Here is a 22,285-nt window from a genome sequence, read left to right on the forward strand (position 1 = left end):
GTGATGTAAGAAATCTAATTTGTAATATTAGAAAATGAATTTGTAATATTAAAAAATCATTTTTTAATATTAGAAAATGCTCATTTTTGTCCACTTTGGCTAGCCATACAAAAAATAATAAATGGAAATGTAAATAAAGGTTTATAAATTAATGTGCAAATTAATATAGTATTCAAGGAGGTTTTTATAGACTGTATTTAACTCCTTACACAAATTACGAACAAGTAACATCTGACTTAATATTTTTCCTTCATGGTGATATATATACACACGTGTGTGTGTGTGTGTGTGTGTGTGTGTGTGTGTGTGTGTGTGTTTGCAACCATTTCATTTTTTTTCTATAATTTGGCATAAAAATATATCTATATAAAAAAATATTCAGATATGTACACAATATGCAACAAATTAAGATAAATGTTTTCTTTTCTGATTTACAGCAAACATACTAATCAATTATATATAAAAACAAACTCAGACTTACAGTAATTTTAATGTTCCTTCTTCCAAATCTTCCTTAAACTCCTCCATCGTCATATCATACTTTTCTAATTTACTATGTTGTCTTTGTTTGTGTTTTTTTTTTGGTATTTCAGTAGACAGTTCTGAAATTGATAATATGATTCAATGTTTTGGTAGCTTAACATTTTCAAAGAAAGTAACATCAAATAGAATTATAACAGAAGAAGAAGAAAATATGGAATTATCATCAGATGCATAAAAAGCATATAACATTTATATCACAAGACACAACAGGCGGTTAGAAAAAAATTTTCACCACAAGTTTCACCCCATAATATTTTGTGCCTTGCTTTGCACGGCATTTAATTCAATTAACGCGCCGCCCCCTAAACTCAAATCCTGTATCCGCCCCCGAACAAAGCATAATCAGTTTTATGTTAAAAAGCAGCACGGACATAAAGAGTTAATATTAGTAAGCAGTATGAAAATAAAGACAATTTTAAAGCACAACAACAAAGATGGTATTTTTATAATAAATGTACGTAATATATAAAGAAATAACCCAAATACACACCACTACAACCACATAGTCCACGTAGCCACCTTTAGACCTATTTTGTTAAAATTCCGAGTCATCAATCTTATTTCTTACATAATCTATTATTTTCATGAAATAAAATGATGTAAATTTAAAGGATAGCTACTTCGGCATCAATAAGTTATAACCTGTGAACCAAACTCTATGTAATGCGCTTCCATTACCATTATGCTTATTATGTATTGATAAAAGAGGACTTTATCGATAGGTATTAGATGATCACGTATTTGTCAATAAGTATATACAATGTTCATATACTCAACAAAACATTTACAATCCTCCTTAAAAAGAATGTTGCATGCAGGTGCTACAGTATTCATGCAGTAACAAATTAAACATCTCCACAAAAGGCAGCTTCATACCGATGAAGATGTGAAAAATCATTAAAAACTGATGTGAAACCCTGAACTGTTGAGACAAACATTATTATAACTATTTCAAGTTTTAGATAATTCCTGAATAGTTTGCTGAACAATCTATACCATATGTATAATATTATCATAATTACTGTATGAGATTTCAAATGGAAGAGGTGGCTGTTTTTGACAGTATGTATACCAACAAACACAATTTTTTATAACCCTAATAAAATATCTTTTTAGTCTTTAGATACTGATAGAATTTCCATCGCATGTTGTTTATTTATCTCCCTCATCCCATGTATGTAAAAATATTTTCCTTTATAAAAATTTGGAGGCTTAAATTTGATATTTTGCTTACATAATTTGCTTTAATATTGAGCTGTTGGTGGTATTGTAGAAGTCATTTCTGTTGTTGGAGTTGTGGATGGTAATGTAGGTTGTTGAGTACATTCAACGAATTCCATAGGAACATCTGAACATGTGTTGCTATGACAAGCTGCATACAATTCAATTATATCCATTTCTTCAATGTCATTATTTTTTTTTAAATAGTGATTTGTTAGCTTCCTGTTTAAGAATATCTCTCCTGAATAAAATCTGAGATTTTAATGCGCTTATCCTGTCTTTCTTAAGCGATATATTTTTTCAAATAACCTTCCATTTTATTTATGGTCCTCCATATACCCCCAAATCTTTCTATTGATTCTGTAATAATAACTTCTTGGTCTTCTACTTTCTTCCAATCTTTTCTGAATAATGATATGACGCTCTTTATTTAAATTAAAATAATCTCTGTCTTTTTGGTTAAGATTTTCTGCATCAGTTCTAGAAATTTTAATTATTTATGTCTTTTCCTCCTCGGTTTTACTATTTAACCACTCCAATATTTTATTATTTTTCAATAAAAGCTTGGCATTAAGGGTAGTTGTGTTGATATTTAGAGAAATAACTTTGTGGCGATCAAGCTGGCCCATTAATCTTTTTAAAGCAATATTTGATGAGGGACAGGTGGAACTTTCTATCTTTGTTTTTTCATTTACTGTGTAGTACTTTCCATTTGGTAAAAAAATCCTTGAAAAAACTATGCGCCTTATTTGAAATTTTATTTGTAACTGCTTTTACTATCTTTAATACAACATCATCTGAATTAAAGTCAATACCAAAAAGGGACAACTGGTACTCTGGAATATTCAATTTTCTACCAGGAAAATGTCTATATCTCTGGTCCAAAATTAATTAAGGTTTCAATGTTATCTGTTCCAATTGTAGACAAAAAGTATTAAAAAAGTAGACTTTTGTACATGATTTTTTTGCCAAATTTGAATTTCCAGTTTGGGAGAACGGTTCATACGCACGCCCTGGAAATTTGGTGGTGAACTAACCGGTATGGTGACTAACTAACCCTGAGTGGTCTGTAAAAGCTTTGCCGTAAAAAATGTTTTATGACACCTTGAAGTGGGGTCCCCTACATGAGTCTTTTGCCAACTTTGAATTTCCAGTTTGGGAGAACGGTTCATATGCACACCCTGGAAATTTGGTGGTGAACTAACCGGTATGGTGACTAACTAACCCTGAGTGGTCTGTAAAAGGAAATTTTTTACGACACCTTGAAGAGGGGAAATTTCTAGAATCCATAAATGAACTGTTCTAGCGGAGTCAGGTTTGAAATTGGGCATTTCAGTATGTTATGCAGGGGACCCCTTTTCAATTAGTTTTAAAAAGTTGTACCCGTATGCTTTTACGAACAATTAAGGGCTGGGTTTTCAATACATTGATTAGTTAACCATCAAATTTCTAGAATGTGCATATGTATTGTTTCCCTATAATCAGGATCCCCTAACACATCATTTTTTTCATTCTAGTTACGAATTAACTATTTATAGAAATGCTTTTTCAAAGAGGAGTGAAATTTAACAGTGGTTGGTCATGATTTGTTTTTATTTCATTTGTTTTTTTAATTGTTTGTTTGTTTGTTTGTATGTTTTTGTTTGTGTGTATTTATAAATAGGGGATATAATTTATTTTGTATCTATATAGAAGGGAAATGGTTTATTTTTAACATCATTCTGTCTTCATGTAACTGAACTGCGTTGTATAATTTAATGCGTCTAATGCGCACGCTATCTGCGTTAAGACGAAATTGTTTTTTTTTTTTTTTTGGTATGATTTTTAACATTATTAACAAGATTCCGCTGCTTTTTTTAAAAATATTTTTTAATAGCTGATTCTGAATTTCTCGGAGTCTGTTTCTTTTTCTGATCTCGCGTCGCAATTCAGAATTGAACCACACCTTAGGTCTCACTAACCACTTCTAACGTTTCCATTACTTTACATGTTAAAGAAGTAATTTTCAAAGTCTCACTGTGAATTCCCATAACAAATGACATCTTAAAGTTGCATACCGTTGCGAAGCTTGGAAAATAAGGCTTCCAAAATCATTATACTAATGGTACGATGATTGTAGAAATTCTTCACAAAATTTACTTGAATAAATAATACTGAAAATCCACATTTTTACCTGTTCTGCTAACTGACAGCATGGAGGCAAATTACTCACACATGTAAACAATATTCATACACTTTTGTAGTTAATTACATATATGATTTTAAAGTACACATTCTCAGCTTTATTTTGACTTCTTTTAATCATAATACACACAAATAATGCACTTACAATGCACATGTCTAGGTTCAGTGTGTTTTTGGTACTACATAGGGGTGGCCATTTGACCCGGAAGTGGTTAGTGAGACCTTATCATTTGGACGAATGGTAATCTCCCTTTGACACATTCGGTAATAAATTTAAAAAAAAAAAACATTAAAATTCTGACAATTTTGATCTGCATCATTATTCACCGATATAACTGATTCCCAATCAAAGTTAGAGATTAAATCATTACATTTTTGGAATTAAGTCAGCATGTTTATAGAGTCCCAAATCATCCTTTTAAAGGATTTTGGTTGGGACAACGGACTCTTTAAGTAAATAATAGTTGCTTCATGATCACTATAGTGTCTCTCGACTTGAATGACATTACAATCCTTAGTTATTGGGTCTAACAACGATTAACGTAGGTCACACACTCTAGTTGGTTCCTTGATTGCATTCTTAAGATCGTTCAATCGCAGAATATCATGGTTTTTTTATTTTGATCAGAGAGAAAATCAACATTAAGACCACCTACTATCGCAATATAAAACGAAAAACTTATTGCATTCTCAACAGAATGTTGGAAAAAATTCCCAAATTATATCAATCGGTTGTCGATATATAGTGCAAAGTAACATTTTATAATTAAGAAATTTTTTAGTGGAGTCCGAGTTGCTCATTTACTTTTGTTACTTTGTATGAATGATTTTAGTTACATTATGTTCTTTGTTGTGTATGTCTGTTGTCTGATTACCGCTATAACCTTGGTTCCCTTGATTACTCCTTGATTACCGCTGTAACCTTGGTTCCCTTGATTACTCTCTAACAATAAAACTTCCCCATTCAAGGATAGACCTCTTGTTCGACTTTAACATGAAGGTTTTGATTCACATTCACCATGACGCCTCCTCCTGAGCTTTTCCAATCTCTTCTAAAAGGGTCTTTATAATAACCATCAATTTGAAGATCCTCATTTTTAACATCAGCGTTTCTGTTAAACTTATAATATCTGCTTCATCACAAATGCTATCAATGTAATCCAATTTATTACGCATGCTTCTTAGATTCAAGTGAAAAATTGAAAATTCATATTCATATTGGGACCTGGGTTAGTTTTTTCCGGCAAATTATTTGTTGATATTATTTTTCACGGTTCTTCTACCACGCACGATAGAAGCGTTCGTTTAAACGCACGATTGGTGAGCGTTTCGCGTGCGTTTAGGTATCGTAAGTGTGGAAGCCTAAACGTCTCAAGGAGCGTTACAGAAGATTATACTATATCGTAAATAAAGGATAGTGTATTAATGTGTTAGATGTAAGTAATTGGTCCTATTTTTATTTTAAAATTTATTAACTATAATTTACCCTACATATTTGTAAGTGTGTCGCATTTCCATTTGAAACTGCTCGGCTGATTTAAATCAACGCAACTACACTTGATATATACGGTGTGGATTATCCTATTTAAAATTAAAATTATCGTTCTTTGTAAAACTTATATGAGATTTAAACCTTATTGTAGCAAGTGCGCTGACCACCTGAAACTGCTCGGCTGAAATAAACTGTGTTGTATAATAAGGGGGCTGACATTTTTTGTAAAAAAAAAGATACCTTCAGGTACATACAAACAATCTATATGTCCCAGATATCTTTGACGGAAATAATCTGGCCTTCGATGACTACCTATAGTAAAATAAACCGGCAAAAAATGCATGTCTGGTCTCCAGATTCAATCTACTGCACAGTATCTATAAATGAAAATAAATAAATGATGTGGCCATATAGCATTTGAAAACAAACTTCTTGACTAGCATTTTTTTTAAATTAATATCCCGAGGCCCCCTCTGAATCATTTTTTTTTTTAATAATTTAAAACAGAAAATGAAATTTTATCTAAATTATCTCGGTCCAGCCATCTTTGAATAATTCCAACGTGAACAGGTTTGCCTGTAGTCATTCAAGATGAGAACAATGGTGAAATGTTCAAAATTAAAGGTCACAAGTGTCTTGTTACGCTAGAGTGTTGAGACCTATTTCGGTAGTTGGGCAAATCAAAGTACTATTTATAGTAACATAAACACTTGGAAATCACCTAAAATTTCCAGAGTACTTTGCATGGATATATTTAATTTTGCTATCCAGTTTGCTTTCAGATATACAAGAGATCGCATAGAATTTAACATTTTGACTCGGGATACGACAGAGAGACCAAAATTACTAACATGTGTTTGGTCATTGGACTGGTCTTTAGTCACACCGCACGCTAAAAGGCACATTTCCGGTTGTTAGAAAAGATGCAAGATCTTGAAGGTAACAAAGATTTACTCGTTGTCAACTAAGACCACATCATTTTGCAATAATTTGATTGTTTTAAAACGTGTTGTCATAATGCATTTTTCCCCGTTTCTTCAACCTTGTAGTTCGTCTACAGTCGTATACCAGACACTGACAGACTGTCTTGACAATGTCAGTGACATGTTTTAATTTGTATACTATATGTGTCTGTGACTGTGTATGTGCACGTCGAAGAATCCAAATCTGGCATTTACTCGATAGGGAGAAAGAGTTACTAGTAAATTGATCACTGGTGAGAGCAGATTGGAAGCTGGTACTGGTAGAGTTGACTGTGATGTTATCCTGTTGATTCCATTTGAATATAGTTTTTACGAAAAAGAAGATAAGATATTGTTGCGTTCTGCTAGATGCAGTGAGTTGGAAGGCCATGCACAAATTGCACATTAATACAAAGAATGTCCCACAAACATGTTGATGCTGTACGCCAACATGGCGCATTAACTTTCAGATTGTGGTACCAACTATCCCAAATGTCAACATTATTTGAAGAATTTGAAAATTTCATTTTTGACCAGAAACAACTTATTTTTTTCCTTACAAGTCCCCCAACTTCCATGGTCTATTGATATTTCTAGATTAGCAGTGATATTGTCCTTCATCAAATTTTCCTATGTTAATAATAGAGCAATGTAAATTTATTGACCAATCAGATTATGGCAATCATGCAGGTACCAACTATGCCATTGTTGTCATTTTAAAACCAACATGTTTGCTGTTCAGAGTCCTCCAGACATATTTTTTGTAGTCTTATTCAAACTTAATTTTAATAAAATTGTTGAGTTTTTGATGTGATCCTTCAATCTAATATTTTTGTCAAGCCGAGAGATATTCTTTAATTTGTTACTGAGGAGGGGGGGTATGATAATTGATATTATCTCGGCATTATGAAAATTACTTAGTACTGAAAAGAAAAGAAAAATTGATGGCAAGGATTGAGATACACGTTGGATAAAGTATGGAATTTTAATTTGTTTAAATCTTCAAATTAAAACTATTTTTCGCAGTCTAGTACACAAGATTAATTTGTTCAAACTTATGGTACATGTACATGTATACTACCAAATACCCTAAATTGGTTTTGAATGTTGCTTTGTGTTGACAAAATATTTGTACTGTTCTTAAGATATAAAAAAGTTTAAAAGGCACCAAAGTAAATGTTCTACTGGGACAAAACACACTCTTTAACTACCACTTCTTTGAACAATCTATACCACTGGAGAAAATAATGACCATGAGATCAACACGAGTGACAAAGATCAAACAAATAATTCATTAATTACCCAGTCTACTACTACAAGCAATGTAAGTGTTGCTTCCAGTTTCAAGAAATGGAAGGCTGCAATAACAGACTGCTTAGAAGTGCAACATTTATTAGTGAACAGCTAACTGAAAATGACAGTGAACATTTACACTTGACTTTATAAAGGGTTTAATGAAATTAAATAATTGACATCTTTTTCTTTCAAAATAAAATATCCCATTGGTACAGTGCTTGCCTTTAGCCACTAGCCCGAAGCTGAGGGGTAGTACAAATTTATTCGGGCTAGTGAAATGATTTGTACATTACTTGTCTTTTGGCTAGTTGAAACCTATACAGTCCTTTTATTATCCGGGCTAGTTGTTGAGAATTTTGAAAGAAAAGACTGTTGGTATCTATGATTGGCCCATTCTGATACAAAATTGCCTATTGGTGTGTTCTGAATCAGGCCCATAGTCCCATTTCTTAAAATCCTTCCCAATCACTGTAGATGGCACTTCAAAACACTTTGAATTGTTCCGCATTTGTTTGTCAATGATATTGTGGGTTTGAAAGTCAATGTGTCTCTTAGATCTTAAGAGGCGTTTTGGCAGATCTGGTATCTGGTATTTTTCTGCTTCAGTAGCAGGTACCAGTCCCTCAACCACCTTGTACAAGAAAATATGTCTCTGGCTTGTGCGTTGTTCTGTTAGTTTGTCTAGATCAAGTCTTGCTGGCATGCTAGTGATGCTTCCTCTGTCACTGGCTGCTTGTCGCTGTACTTACTCTGTTTATATCCCCAATTGAAAATGGGTCACACACAATAGCTCCATATTCCATAATTGATCTTACGAGTGAGATTTACATTTTTTTGTAGGCAAGTATTTTTGCATTTGTGAGCAGTACATGATATTCCTACATAGAAAGCCCGGGGTGGAATTTGCTTTCTTAGTCTCATTTGCTATTTGAGTAGACCATTTTAGGTCATCGGATATTTGCATATGAGCAGGACATAATCTAGGAATCAGTGAATAGGAGAAGTGACTTTTCCCTTCCAGGAGTGATAGGGAGAAATGAGTCATGAATGGGGAGAAATCATACTTCACCTCAAGAATTTTTTATCACATTGATATTAAGTTATATCTTAATATGAACATACATGTATATTCTTATAAATAATAAACTAATTACATGTAGATAAGTTTGATACTGTAATTGTATTTTCTACATGTATACAATGTACTTGCAAATGAATAGTACATGTATAAAAAAGTACTTTAATTGAATATAGTAGGTGATCAGATTGATATTGAGAACTTATTTCTTAATTGCATGTTCTCAAAGTCTCAGTATGGTGTGCAACTTCATATAGTCTCTTCCTTAAAAAGAAAAGATAATTTATGTAAATAATCTCTGTTCGTACTGTAGGTGATACACAGCTCAAATCAACCTGCACAGACATACATATACATTGTTTAGTGGAATTATTTTCATATGATTTAGAGTTCTAATGAATGACTATCTTGAAGTGGTAATCTATGTGTACATGTACATGTATTATACAATAAGTACTCCTGAATTTTTTAAAATTAGTGGCAATAGTTCATTCCATTTTAACTCTAGCTTAATTATCTTTGTTTGACCATATCAAAGGCTGACAAAGCAAAGTGTCATTTCAGGCCCCCTCAAACACGTAACTGTGATCCAAGCTGAACCTGCCTATTAACATTTTTCTTGTAAAACATAAATCTGCAGGAGTCAGTCAGTGATTGAATAAATTATTTGTTGTTATCAAATTGAATAGTTTAATCAAGGAACACAAAATGTACATGTGCCTTAACTTTTGAGATTGTTTCCCATGATTTAGAACTCATCAGTTGAATGTGTTTCATTCATTTTGGTTCTGCTGGTTTTATCAATTATCCTAGTCAAAAGGGTTGAAATATTCCCAGGATTGCTTTGAACTTACGAAAATTTAGTGAACTTCTTGCAATTTAAGTTTTCCCTTAGCTACAAAAATCACCACCATTTTGGTTGTTTATTACCTGAACTGCTAGAATTATTTCTCTTTGTCCAAATTGCACAGTGGCTTCATTTCTCTTGAAAGAGTAATCAAGGGAACCAAGGTTATAGCGGTAATCAAAAGAATGCAATCCAGGGACAAAGACCCGACATGGAAAACAGACATACACAACAAAGAACATAAAGTAACTAAAATCATACATACAAAGTAACAAAAGCAAATGAACAACTCAGACTCCACTAAAAACTGGGAGCATGGACCAGGTGCATCGGTAGGGTAAGCGTCTTCTGCTTTTCTAGAAACACCCATGGAGTTGCTCATAAAAAGTCAAGTCCGGGGTAGACCAAAGAGGAAAGGAAAATTATGACCCATTGAATAAATCAGTTTTCATAGTGCAGATGGATACACCATAACGATCCACGAGTTCGTGATGACGACCATAAAACTTCTGTAGTGATGACATCAATCAAGTTCAATCATGAAAATACACAAGTTAGTGACTTTCAACCATTTTAGAAAATTCTTTGCAAATTTCCATTTTGCCGCCTAGATAATGCCCTGATGATCAAACCGTACTTGCTATGATTTGTCATGTACCATATGATAATAATTGGAAGGTACCTTTTGTAGCTATTTGCTTAAATGTGAACTTGAAAACACTTAAAAAAAAATTCAAGTACATGTCAACAGCCCTTGAGGTCTCTTATGGTAATTTGCTTACTTTCAAGTGTTGGAAGGAGCTCTAGATTCTCATCAGTCCCTGTATTTTCAGTCTGCCCAATTTCCAGTCTGTAGTCGTTGCCAATCAATCCTTAGTAGTTGACCAACGCATATACAGAAAATGATTTTTTTCATGAAGCAAATCTCATTTCTTTTTAACCCTTTCCATGTCAATTGCGGTAATGCCCCTAATGCGATGACCTGTTTTGGCCACTGTCATTCCTCAGATGTAAATAATTTTTTCTACCACAGGATTTTGCCTACCTGCAATTATAATCACTCGAGAGCAGTGTACATTCCAGAAAAGTGCAGTAAAACAGGGTCATTTTCAATTAAAGGGGTATGAATATGGTAATATAATAGAATCTATCTGTTTTATCTTATAATTTATTGGGTGCTGCCAGCAGGGTCAGGGAAAATGTGTGTGTCCCCATGTGGCACTGCCTACACTTTCCATTAGTTGCTTTGGCCAAAAGAAAGGTTTTGCTTTTGTTTCTCTTGTTAAATTGTCAAGGCCATTGGTGCTTTAAATAACAGAAACGGAACAAAAAAAAATCTGGAAATTCAGAGATCGACCTACGAAATGCTGTGCACCCTTAGGGCCCACGTGCCACACTTTTTGTGCATCATACATAAAATATCTGCGCCAGTGGCACAAGGCGCAGTCTAGAATGAACACTGCAAGAGATCTCTAGATTTTTACTGATTATATAAGTCAAACGTAAATAAAAAAATATGAAGCACAAGGGCCAACAATAATGACATGGACTTTATCTGAATATGTTTTGGTGAATCAGCATAAATAATAATTTTGTTGTTTTCTGAGAAATTGACTTTGGTCAGGCTATAACTAATGCAAAAATGCATGAGAACATAGGTATTTGATGAACCTATATTGACGGTCCCCAATTTTATGCATGTTTTCTTGATAACCCTGGGTTAAAAAACATCTCACTCAGGTGCTGGTGTGCAATACAAGTTCAAATTAAAGTAAAATAATTATACCGTGGAATCTATAAATAATTTTAAATAAGTTTTTAGGTATAACCTTTGTTTCCTGCTACCATCAAGAAAAAAATAGGGTAGGTACAGTGTACTGTATTTACGGAAATTATTTTATTTTTCAACAACATTTTACATTGAGTTAATGGAGTCTAGACTTTAGAAGTGGTTGAGCCAAAATGGCCATAACATGTTTTAGAGTAGGCACCAGAAAATAGGGTAGGTAGTGAAGCAGAAAACAGACATATTACTTTTTTTGCCTTAGTACTTTAAATATAAAGTAAATACAATGATTTGATATCCCTCAATTGGTATACAATTAACAAACATCATTGCATTGTTTTTCCCTGCACTCCCTAAATGATTTGCTAATTTTAACCATACCAAACAAACAATGACAGTAGCATTATTATGAGAAGTATTCTTTAATATGAATCAAGATTGGGCATCTCTGACCCCCAGGTCAATACCTCAAAGTGGTCAATACTAGTAAAAACTGGTTGATTGAAATTTTTCAAAATTTATGTCATTATTCTAATTTTTTGCTTACCTGTTTACTCTCCCCCATTAATCCCACAGAATAAATGTAAGATTTACTACAGTAACAGGTAAAATATATATGCTGACACTTTCATTTCATGCATAATATTGTTATAAAAGAAAAGTTTGCCATCATATATGTACATGTATTAGATGTGTATACAGGAATATAATTATTGGCCTACAAAATGTACAATGTATGTTTCAAAACAGGTCAATCAATACATGTATTAGGTAATTCATTTAAAAAAATAAGTTAATAATGAAAATATCTAATTGCTCCAAAGGACTAATTGGTGCTATAATTTTTTGGGAGGGGCCTTCATTCGTACATGTATCTCAAATATTGAACCCTGACTTGATACAGTGTTATATTTTTTAGGGTTTTGGCTGCAAAACATAGAATGAAGGTTGGACTGGTTAAATGTACAACCATCAGTCTTACATGTACATCTACACATAGAAGATAATCATCAATAAGGTGATCCTGAAAATGACAGTAGAAAATAGTGGTAAATCTGGGGAAGAGAATAGAGATAATGAAGGTAAGGCTGGAGGAAAAAACAATGCTAACAGATTAGCAGGAGAAGACAAATCATCAAAGAAGTCCGAAACTGAAGTTTCTAGCTCTAGTGACAATATACAGCTGGCAGCATCAGGGAAACCAGTTGGATCTAACAAGGAAGGGAAACAACCTAATGTTAGACTTCAAAAACCTGTCAAGGACATTCGCATTGTAAATCTGACCAAAAAGATATTTGCATCTTTTCCAATTAAACATGAACCATGTGACCCAGATGAAAGTGAGTCTGCTAAAACAGAGGAGTCAGTCAAACTTCCTATAAGTTCAAATGAAGACAGTGGGTCAGATGTTATGATGTATATATCTGATGAAGAAGTGGTCTATCATGCAATAAGGATTGATAGTCAGCTAGAGGACATAGATAAAAAATCACTGTATACAGAAGATGGGGTGGCATACTTCATACGACCAATCAAAGATGATGAATTGTGTGATCTTGTAATTGAATATCTGGAGCTGATTAAAGAGACACCTAAAGGAGTGTTCTGTATTGATATTGGTGGGAACCTACTGAAAGAGGTTAACAAAGATAAAAATACAAGTAATGTAATGGAATCAACTCCAGTGGTAAAAAAAACTGAAGTGGTAGGTACATGTGTCCTTATCTTTCAGTTAATGACTAATCTTAGTTCTTGTCTTGATTTGTGAGGTGGTGATGATAACACTAAAATGAAAAAAGGATAATTAATGGAGGGCATGAGCATTAAGATATTAAGATTTGGCATCAAACATTATATACAGTAAACACTGATTGAACTACTTGTAGTGTGCATGTCGAGAACTAAAGTGCATGCATTCTTTGGGCAAGTGATCATACTTTTTATGATACTCATGCTCTCTATTGTTATGTATATACTTGTATATAGGTTATTAATTAAGAATTTCATTGATTTTCATGTCACTGAACAAAAGACAAGCAATCATCTACACAGTGTTCTCCCCAGGCCCTGAAAGCGCTGCGCTTTACAGCGCTATCAAGATTGAGCACTGTGCTATCGAGATCGGTACTGTGCTATATTGCTACCAGCACTGTGCTATAAACTTAAATTTGAAGATTAAAAATCAATTCCGACAGGAAACGTGTGTGCCCAAAGGCCATTTAGTGCATCCTACAAGGTAATTAGCAGTAAACATGCTATGGTCAGTTGATCACCGTATGACCACACAAATGTCAGAAGCCAGTAAATGTTATGACATTGCCGACAAGATTCTTTATCAGTCACCCCACCTGGCCACAAATTAATTTTAATGAAGGTGTCAATCAGATATTATTATCTGATACTGAACCAATCAAAACTGACTCTGGGAAAAATTCCCTCAACCCAGGCCAAAAGCATGTGGCTTTTATAAATGCAAAGTTGAATAATTGCACAATCACATAATGTTTTCAACATTAAGAAGCTGAATTATTACCTTATAAAAGAACACATTAAATTCCCAAACAATATTTATTCCATCAGATACTTCCAAAACACTTTGAAAAGAAAAAAGAAAATGGCCGTCTTTTGTTTACATTGCATTACATTTGTTTATATGTAAATTGTATAATGCTTATAATAAAATGTATTTGTAGATTCTATTATCAGATATTATCAGTATTATACAATTTACATGTACATGTAGATAAAAATACATAAAGGTTGGCATAGGCTGCAAGTACAAAGTGAAAAGCCAAAATTATTTCCATGGAAAAAAATTTTTATATCAACAAAAGCTTATATACTACATGTAATTGTGATTTAACCTAAGTATAAGAAAGGGAAGGTGTAAGTGTAAAGTTGATCATAAGTAATGATGTTACAGTAGTAAAAAAAACATTGTGATGTAATAGAATATGATGAATTTACCCTTTCAATCTTTGGTAAAAGTGACTGCTGTTTTGTTGTAAAAGCCAACAAACCATGGCCATACTTATCTATATGAACAATTATTCATTTCTAGGCTACCATTGAGAAACCTGTTACAGAAACAACTGACCAGTTTGAATTTCAGGTTTGTAAAATTAACCCAACTATTGACCAAAAGATATTTACACTTGACCTTCAGTACATTTTGTTTTACATATTGAAATTTTTATCTTACCAGTGCCCAGAATCTTAATAAAAAGAATCTCAAGTATAGATTTTCCTCAAATCCTTCAACTTATATCAATCAGGCTTGGGTTTCATAAAAAATCTCATATTGAGAATTTCCTCGAATACCGCAGATCTTGGATTTCAAATTTGTTGAAATTTGAGTTCTTTTGAGAATTTTTTGGAAATGATGACTTTTTTATGAAACTCAGACCAATACAAAAAATTGAACAATAATTCATCTTTTAAATGGCGAAATTAAAATAAAAAAAATATATATATATCTAAGAAAATTTTTCTACTTGCTAATTGAATGTTACATTTAGATCTTTGTTTACATGTACATGTATATCAGTTTTATAAATTTATCAGTATGTGAAGCAATATTTAATATTCACATGCACAAGCACTTGTCAGTACACAAATGTATCATTCCTTAGGATGATGATCAGCCAGGGGAGGGAGAAATATTCCTCAAACCTAAAACAGTACAGCAAATGAACACTTCACAACAGAGTAGAAAACAGGAATTACTGAAATTGTATGAAGAAAGAGGCACTAGGGTAGGTGACATAGTATTGTCTATGGTACAGTTTTACTTATAAGAGCCATATTGATAAGAATTATTTTCATATTTGTTGATTTCTGATAAATCTCATATGATTTCAGAGTAACTTATGCCTGATTCACATGTATATTTTGTTATGGACATTCAGTGTACATCAAATTCCCATTAGATTAATTGGACTTCATGACATCATCGGCTTCCATACTGTCAGTATGTATGAAAACATATTCAAATGCTCTTTTGCTTAGAATTTCAACATGAATCCTGTCCATTTTTCTCTCACAAGAAATTATGTATATGATTCAGATCATCCTGTGTTAACAACCACAGTAGTATGTGTATTCCAATAGATAACAAATAGAGCAGTAGCCTTATTCAATTTGATCAGTAAATTAGAATCTTTGCATGTATTTAATACTGAAATGTTGATTACCTGCCATTAAAGGAAGCCCTACTATTTTGAAGAAAATCTTGCAAAAGTAATGCCATAATGTGTTTTTTTAGTTTTTAAGCCAGTTGCATTATTTGTAATAATTCTATAAAAATACTATAATTTCTGAATTTACAGTAAATAATGTGTACATGTACATGTATGTATGTTTTATGGCTGTGTACATGTATGTATGTTTTACGGCATTAAAACAGTTGTCTTCATTTTACCCAGTAAGAAATTCAAACAAGTGAAGTACTAAGGACCATAAAATTACACATAGCTACTAGACGTGGTACTTCAAGTAGAGATGCAGGTACGAGGACACAATTAATTTCGTAGTGCATTTCAACAGACCCATCTTGACATATAAAAAAATTCCACTGCTTCAAACTCATTCAAACTTCACCAATATGGAAACATGTATGGAAGTAGATTTCTATAAGAGTGCCAGAAAAATTCACCATTTTAGCAACTTTGCTTCGGAGACCCGTAGGCATGAAAAGTGACCACTGCCAAATGTCCTAAATTTTGACCTTCTTTGATAGGACCAAATCACAACTCCCACATAAAAATACAGGATGAAAAAAAAACCTTGTAAATTTGATCCTTGCCCTACATTTCTGCAGTTAATACTAAGCAATAAAGTTTATGACAGCAAAGAAAAAAAATCAGGAAGAAACACACTAAAAAAAAGGAACTATATTCGTATTCAACGAAAAGTCAAGGGGAATTAATTGTGATCTCGTACCTGCAAGTGGATGTGACTATCTTGATGTGATTGTTACATGTAAAAATCATCATAAGATGAACTTTTGTTGTTTTTGCCAGCAGGACATCTTGTTCTCATAATAAAGTGTTTCCCTGAAAAACAAAGTGTATTACAAAGATGGTATCAAACTGCTACAGATTCTACTTAAGATACATGTACATGTAATATGTAATCCTTCTATAATAATTACATAATTATACTAAATCATACATTTCAGAACTTGCAAGACAAGACAAAAGCTAAGCCAGTCTTGGTAAGATAAATACATGTAATTAGAGAATCATTATACATGTATCTTCACTTTGAGCTCAATTTTCACATATCTTGACTTAAATAATAGTGTCAGTCTCTAGAGAATTTTTTTGTTCTTGACAGATGAATGGTACAAATTTCACCACAACTTCATCAAATCCTTACTTTTAGGACATTATATACAAAGAGAACTGTTTTAAAATTGAAGTTGTTAAGAATGAGATACGAATGTAAATCAATCAAACAGAATCTTACACTGTACTTTGTACATGTCTACACTCTCTTCAATTTCAATTTTAAAACACTCAACAAGCCTTGCACTTTAAATTTAAAAATAAAGCTACTTGTATCTTAACCCCCCTTTCGAGCAGAATATAAACAATACAAATATACATGTATAAGTGTATTTAAATTACAATACACTAATGCATGTATTGTTTATATACCTGCAATATATACATGTACTAACACTGAATATTACATGTCAATATCTGTATCACATGCCATGTAATAGGATACACACAAGACCCCTATATCATACTGAGTTCCACCAGCTTGTTGGATGATATATAATGAATATTACATGTCAAAATCTGTATTACATGCTGTATCAAAACAAGACTCCTATATCACCTAAGGGCCACCAGCACATGGGGTGATATAGGTCAAGGATTGATACAGCATGTGATAGAGATTTAAACATGTCATGTTCATTATATCATATATTTTAACCATAGTTCAAGTATGGTCAGTGAAGGGATGTGATATAAGATATGTGATATAGGTCTAGCGATTTGATATAGGGTAGACGATACAGGGTTTTAACAAGCACTTATAATGCGTATAATTTCCAGAAAATTGTTTGCATGACTTAAGAAATGTACATGTACAGAAAAATACAGCATAATTGTCTTTGACACCTTTATGATAAGTAGTTTGTTTTTCTTTACAGAAAGAACAGGGTATTGGATTGAAGAGATCTACAACTGTCACAAAGAAACCAGATAATGATCCATCAGTTGTTCCTAAACGTAAGACATGAGGGAATCCATGCTTCTGGAAACTTTGTTATTTACTTTTTTATCATGCCAGCCTTTTTTTTTTTTATAAAAAATAAATAGTATTTCAGTATTTTCTATTTAGTAGTTGATAAAGAACAATAAGGCATGGCTGCAACATGATAATCCTTTGCTTGAAAGTTTTGAATAATACTGTATCATTATATTTTCTATACAACAAACATGGAGTCAAGAATGCACTCCATCATTTTTTACTAGATATGAACAGTGTAAGAACCACCATAATCTTTTGGGGTTTTTGATGTCACTGGTTCATCAGAGGAACTTCCCTACTGTTTCTGAACACAACACAATATAAAGTCAATATGTAAATCAGTATCTCTTTCAAAACTAGCAATGTGTTTCATGCAATAATTCAGATTAATAATATTCTATCGTTGCTGTAGATAAACTTACTGTGAAAATATTATTATTTGTGGGGTTCCAATTTACGTGGGTTTAATAAACCACGAAATTAGGTTCCTAACGAAAGGAAAATATTCCATTTGTTTGTATGACAGAGTTGTCAAATCCACGAATTCAAGAATTCACGAACTGACCATTTTCCTCTAAACCAGGAAAATTGGTACCCAGGAATAAAAGTACTTTCACAGTATTAGATCTAGTCTTTAAATCAATTGAAGACTTGAGGGACTTCTTTTTTGGCCTTGAAAGATTACATTAAAAAAAACGTGTATTATAAAGGAAATTACCTTTTGCCGAATATGACAAGAAAAATTGAATTAGTTAATCATGTGTTCCATTTAACAAGCTTATTAGTCAAATTCTTCATCTTTTCGTTGATATTTTGCTATTAAAAAGCAGGAATTTTTGCAAAGTAAAATTGGTGGGAAAATTTGAATTGAAAAAAATTTGTCTGTTTTGGAACATCGTATGAACAACTTGGAAATTATTTTCCTATGCTGACATTGGTTTTATTTAAGTATGATATGATCAGATTATTTACACAAAATTACAACCATTTTAAGTTGTTTTTACCTTCAAATTCTTTTCGATGAATTAGAGTTATCTTTTTTTTTTATACTAAAAAATTTGAAAAATAGTTCTTTGGGGTGTTACATAATTCTTTCTTCTTATTACAGCTAGGAAGAAGAGAAAGACTGAAAAGTTGATAGTTGACAAAAAAACAGACATACCAATTCTAGAACTAAAGATGAACATGCAGGTCACCCACGATATTGTCAACCAAACTCCACAAACAGCTGTAGTGAAGAAAAAGGCTAAGACATTTGAAACCTTAATGCAGTCACCAGGCAATAATATTCAGTCAGAAAAACTGCTAGAGGTTAGCTTTCTCTATCAAAGTGGAATTTTGATCAGCAGACACACATTTTTTTTTCAACAATTCTATTTTTATTTTTTTTTTATTTTATTTTGCAATAATATCCTTTCTAAATGAAGTATATAATGGGAATTAAGAGACTGTCCCTATAGAAACTAGGCAGATCCTTTAATATGGCTGGTACAGAGTAAATTTTATAACCACCATTTATTTTGTTCTTATGGAATGTTAAACTCATTCTAAAGTCAGAACGAACAGTTATTTTTTTGTATTAAAAGTGAATAACATAGAATATATGTTCAAAGTTCCCTAATAAATTAACTGAATTATGTACAGATCAAAGAGTTATCTCCCTTTAATTTTAAAAGTTTCTAGTGCATTCAGTGTAATTATTTCTTTCTTTCTCACCATTTTAGTATATTACAAACCAGCATTCATTTCTTAAAAAACACAAGTTTTTGATTTCTAATGGATAAAATTTAATTGAAAATGAAATTTGGCTTGTGCTATCCACTGCCTGTGTTTTCTTAGACCCCCTCTGAACAAATTTAAAGAAATCCTGTATGTTTAATGACCACTTTGCATCCTGTGTGTATTAGATCTTCCTTAGGAAGCGTTGAGATTTTATATTTTTCATACAGGTAGAAAATGGACACAGTTGTAAAAAAATCTCAATTGAAAGATTTCTCATATACTTCTTGAACTCAAAATGGACCTATCAGTTAACTTGGAATTTCAGGAAAATTCAAGGTTTTGAGGCAAATCTAATATTAATTAAAAAAACTCGACCTCTATGTTTATTTCACATTTTACTGTAAGAAGATAGTAAGTTTGATGTTATTTATCTAGATATACAACAGTCGACTAGTGACCAATACAGCTGATGACCCTGATGATGGAGGAATTAATATGGAACTTCCTGAACTGGAAGAGAATGCTCATAGATTTACTGGCTGTAAGTATTGAAGGCTTTTTATTTATAATTGATTAGAATAAGATTGATATAGGATGGAATGGAGTACAGGCCTGTGTTTAAATCAGACTGATCCAATTGTTGTAGTGAGCAAAAATTTGTTTTATTTTATTGCGAAAATGCTTTTTATACACCTCACAAAATTTGTAGTTTGGATTTAGGAAAGTAAAAAGAGATTTCGAATTTAGATTGATTGTATTGTAAAATTTTACACTTGTTTAATTACTACCTGCTGTCTGTTTTGAAAGCAGGTGGTATGTAGTGATCTAGATATCCCTTCATCTGCCCACACCTTTTTTATTTGGCCATGTTGTTTTAATACAGTGTCATCACAGTTTTGTCAGCAATTACTTGCCATTTGATATTTGAAAGAATCTTTATATAGGTATGCCCAATTATCGATATTGATTTAAATGCAAGCTACATCATCTGTGTATTTGATGTCTTAGTTTCTAGGGTTTGGAGTGGGACTTTTTTTTAGTGGACTTAGTTCACAGTCAAAAACAGCTATTCTAGTTTTTTTTTATAATCAGATCTGTTCACCATACTATCTTAGCACTGTTATTTGGTCAAAGACTGTTTTAGGTGTGTTTCAGCAGTTAAAAGTCCTGCAAAAATGCTTAAGGATTTAATGATGTGCCACAAAGCATATTTAATACTGAAGTTGATGAAATAAAATATTAGATTAAGGACTTCTAATGAAACACATGGGTGGACACACTAAAAGCATATTTCTCTTTTCTTGATTTTTCACTAACTTGAGGTCTTTTTGGCAAGTATTAAAGACGCAGTTTCATGTTGGTGACACTGAAAATTATATTCATTACAATGCTCTGATTAAGATGTTGCCATTTCATAAAGAAACGATTTTATATGAAAATTTCTGTATAAAGTGATACCATTAGCTATGAAGATTTCAACTGAAAGTATCACTATGGCATATTGCTAGTAAAACATGGCTTGCTTCAGAACTGGTGAAGATCAGGTCTTCAGAGCTGCCATTATATTATATAAACTGAATGAAATCTTTCGTCCACCTTTTGGGGCATAGTCTTAGATAATAATTGTGGTTACCTAGACATGATTTTTATCCTTTTTATAACGGAATTCCGCTATTTCAAATGTGGATTTTACAGTTATGATTGTTTTTTTTAACTGTATATTTACTTCCGAGTTTGACAATTTCCTCTTTGATTGTTGACCTTGTAAAATCACCAGTGGTGACCTTTCTGTTATTAGCTTTATTTTGCTATTCAGTGTTGGCAAATGTAACCTCTTGGAAACATACTTTCGAACTTTTGTTGGTTTTCTGGAAGCTATTTATCTGTGTCTTGATTCATGATTCAAATTGAAATGACGAAACTGAAACTATTTGGGACTTTTATAAGAGGCTTGTCCAGACCTAATTCAAATCTAATTCATTAAATCTAATCTAAATACTTGGTCTTTGGTTTTGTTTAAATTAATTGATAAAATAGCTATTTATAGAGAAAAACTATCAGTCATCACCTGTATTCAGCAACAGCCTGTCTTAAAATGCTAGAAAAATTAATATTAATATTAATAAAAATCAATTTATATACTTTTGCAATGTTAGTGCAGATCATTATGTGACACTTCAGTAAACTAATGTTTCTCTTTTCTACCATATAAATCAAATTTGTGCAATTTTTCATCCCATTTGTTCACAATTACACTGTAAACAATTTATAATAATATTATTTTTCCTACTTACAACAATTAGATGTCAAAAGGTGGCAGGTTTTAATATTTTTAATAAAGACATAAAGATTTGGCATTACTCCATACCAATATCGGTTAAGTTTTTTATATTGATGTTGTGATCTTTTCATTCATTGGTTCTTTCTATGGGTACCAGTAATAATGAAAATTGTCTTTTATGAAGCAAAAACAATTTGGCCTGACGTAATGCCATTTCTTTATGTTTTCAGGGAACTATGACGGAACAGCTACAGAATACAGTATGCCACATAAAGTCTGCTATCTGTGACACAAGTGGACAGAATATTTACTATTGTTGATAGGAGTAGTTATCTTATGCACTAGTGGTCTTCAAGCTGTGGAAACTTTTAAAGATTAAAAATAGTGGTTATGTCACATTTTGAAGGATATTTTCATGTGCACAGACCGATTAACATATTTGCCACATAGTGCCCAATGAGCTATGATTTTTTAAACTGTGTACAGATTGACAGACATGGCAGCTTTTATTGTACATAGTCTTGTATAAACCATTATCATTACAACATTTACTAGCTGTGGACATTGGTCAGAATAATTAATTCTTGTAACATTTTCCAAATATTT

General features: G+C 32.3%; 1 protein-coding gene across 2 annotated transcripts in view; it reads left to right on the plus strand.

Moving 5' to 3' along the window:
* Positions 1-6,174: 6,174 nt before the first annotated feature.
* LOC148609780 (uncharacterized) overlaps positions 6,175-22,285 on the plus strand; it is a 29,311-nt gene continuing 13,200 nt past the window's right edge. Inside the window, exons 1-8 of one of the 2 annotated variants that reach the window (XM_088540954.1) lie at positions 6,175-6,379; positions 12,329-13,114; positions 14,471-14,521; positions 15,042-15,164; positions 16,589-16,624; positions 17,576-17,654; positions 18,785-18,987; positions 19,834-19,939. In XM_088540954.1, the coding sequence (XP_088397080.1) occupies positions 12,440-13,114; positions 14,471-14,521; positions 15,042-15,164; positions 16,589-16,624; positions 17,576-17,654; positions 18,785-18,987; positions 19,834-19,939 (1,273 nt within the window). In that variant the 5' untranslated portion in view covers positions 6,175-6,379; positions 12,329-12,439. Of the gene's footprint in view, positions 6,380-12,328; positions 13,115-14,470; positions 14,522-15,041; positions 15,165-15,783; positions 15,916-16,588; positions 16,625-17,575; positions 17,655-18,784; positions 18,988-19,833; positions 19,940-22,285 lie in introns of those variants that run through there. The other variant, XM_088540955.1, reaches the window with a different exon arrangement.

The sequence above is a fragment of the Perna viridis genome, chromosome 8 (genome assembly GCF_037379345.1).
Source record: "Perna viridis isolate PV_CMFRI_1.1 ecotype Kerala chromosome 8, ASM3737934v1, whole genome shotgun sequence".
Taxonomy (NCBI): Eukaryota; Metazoa; Mollusca; class Bivalvia; order Mytilida; family Mytilidae; genus Perna; species Perna viridis.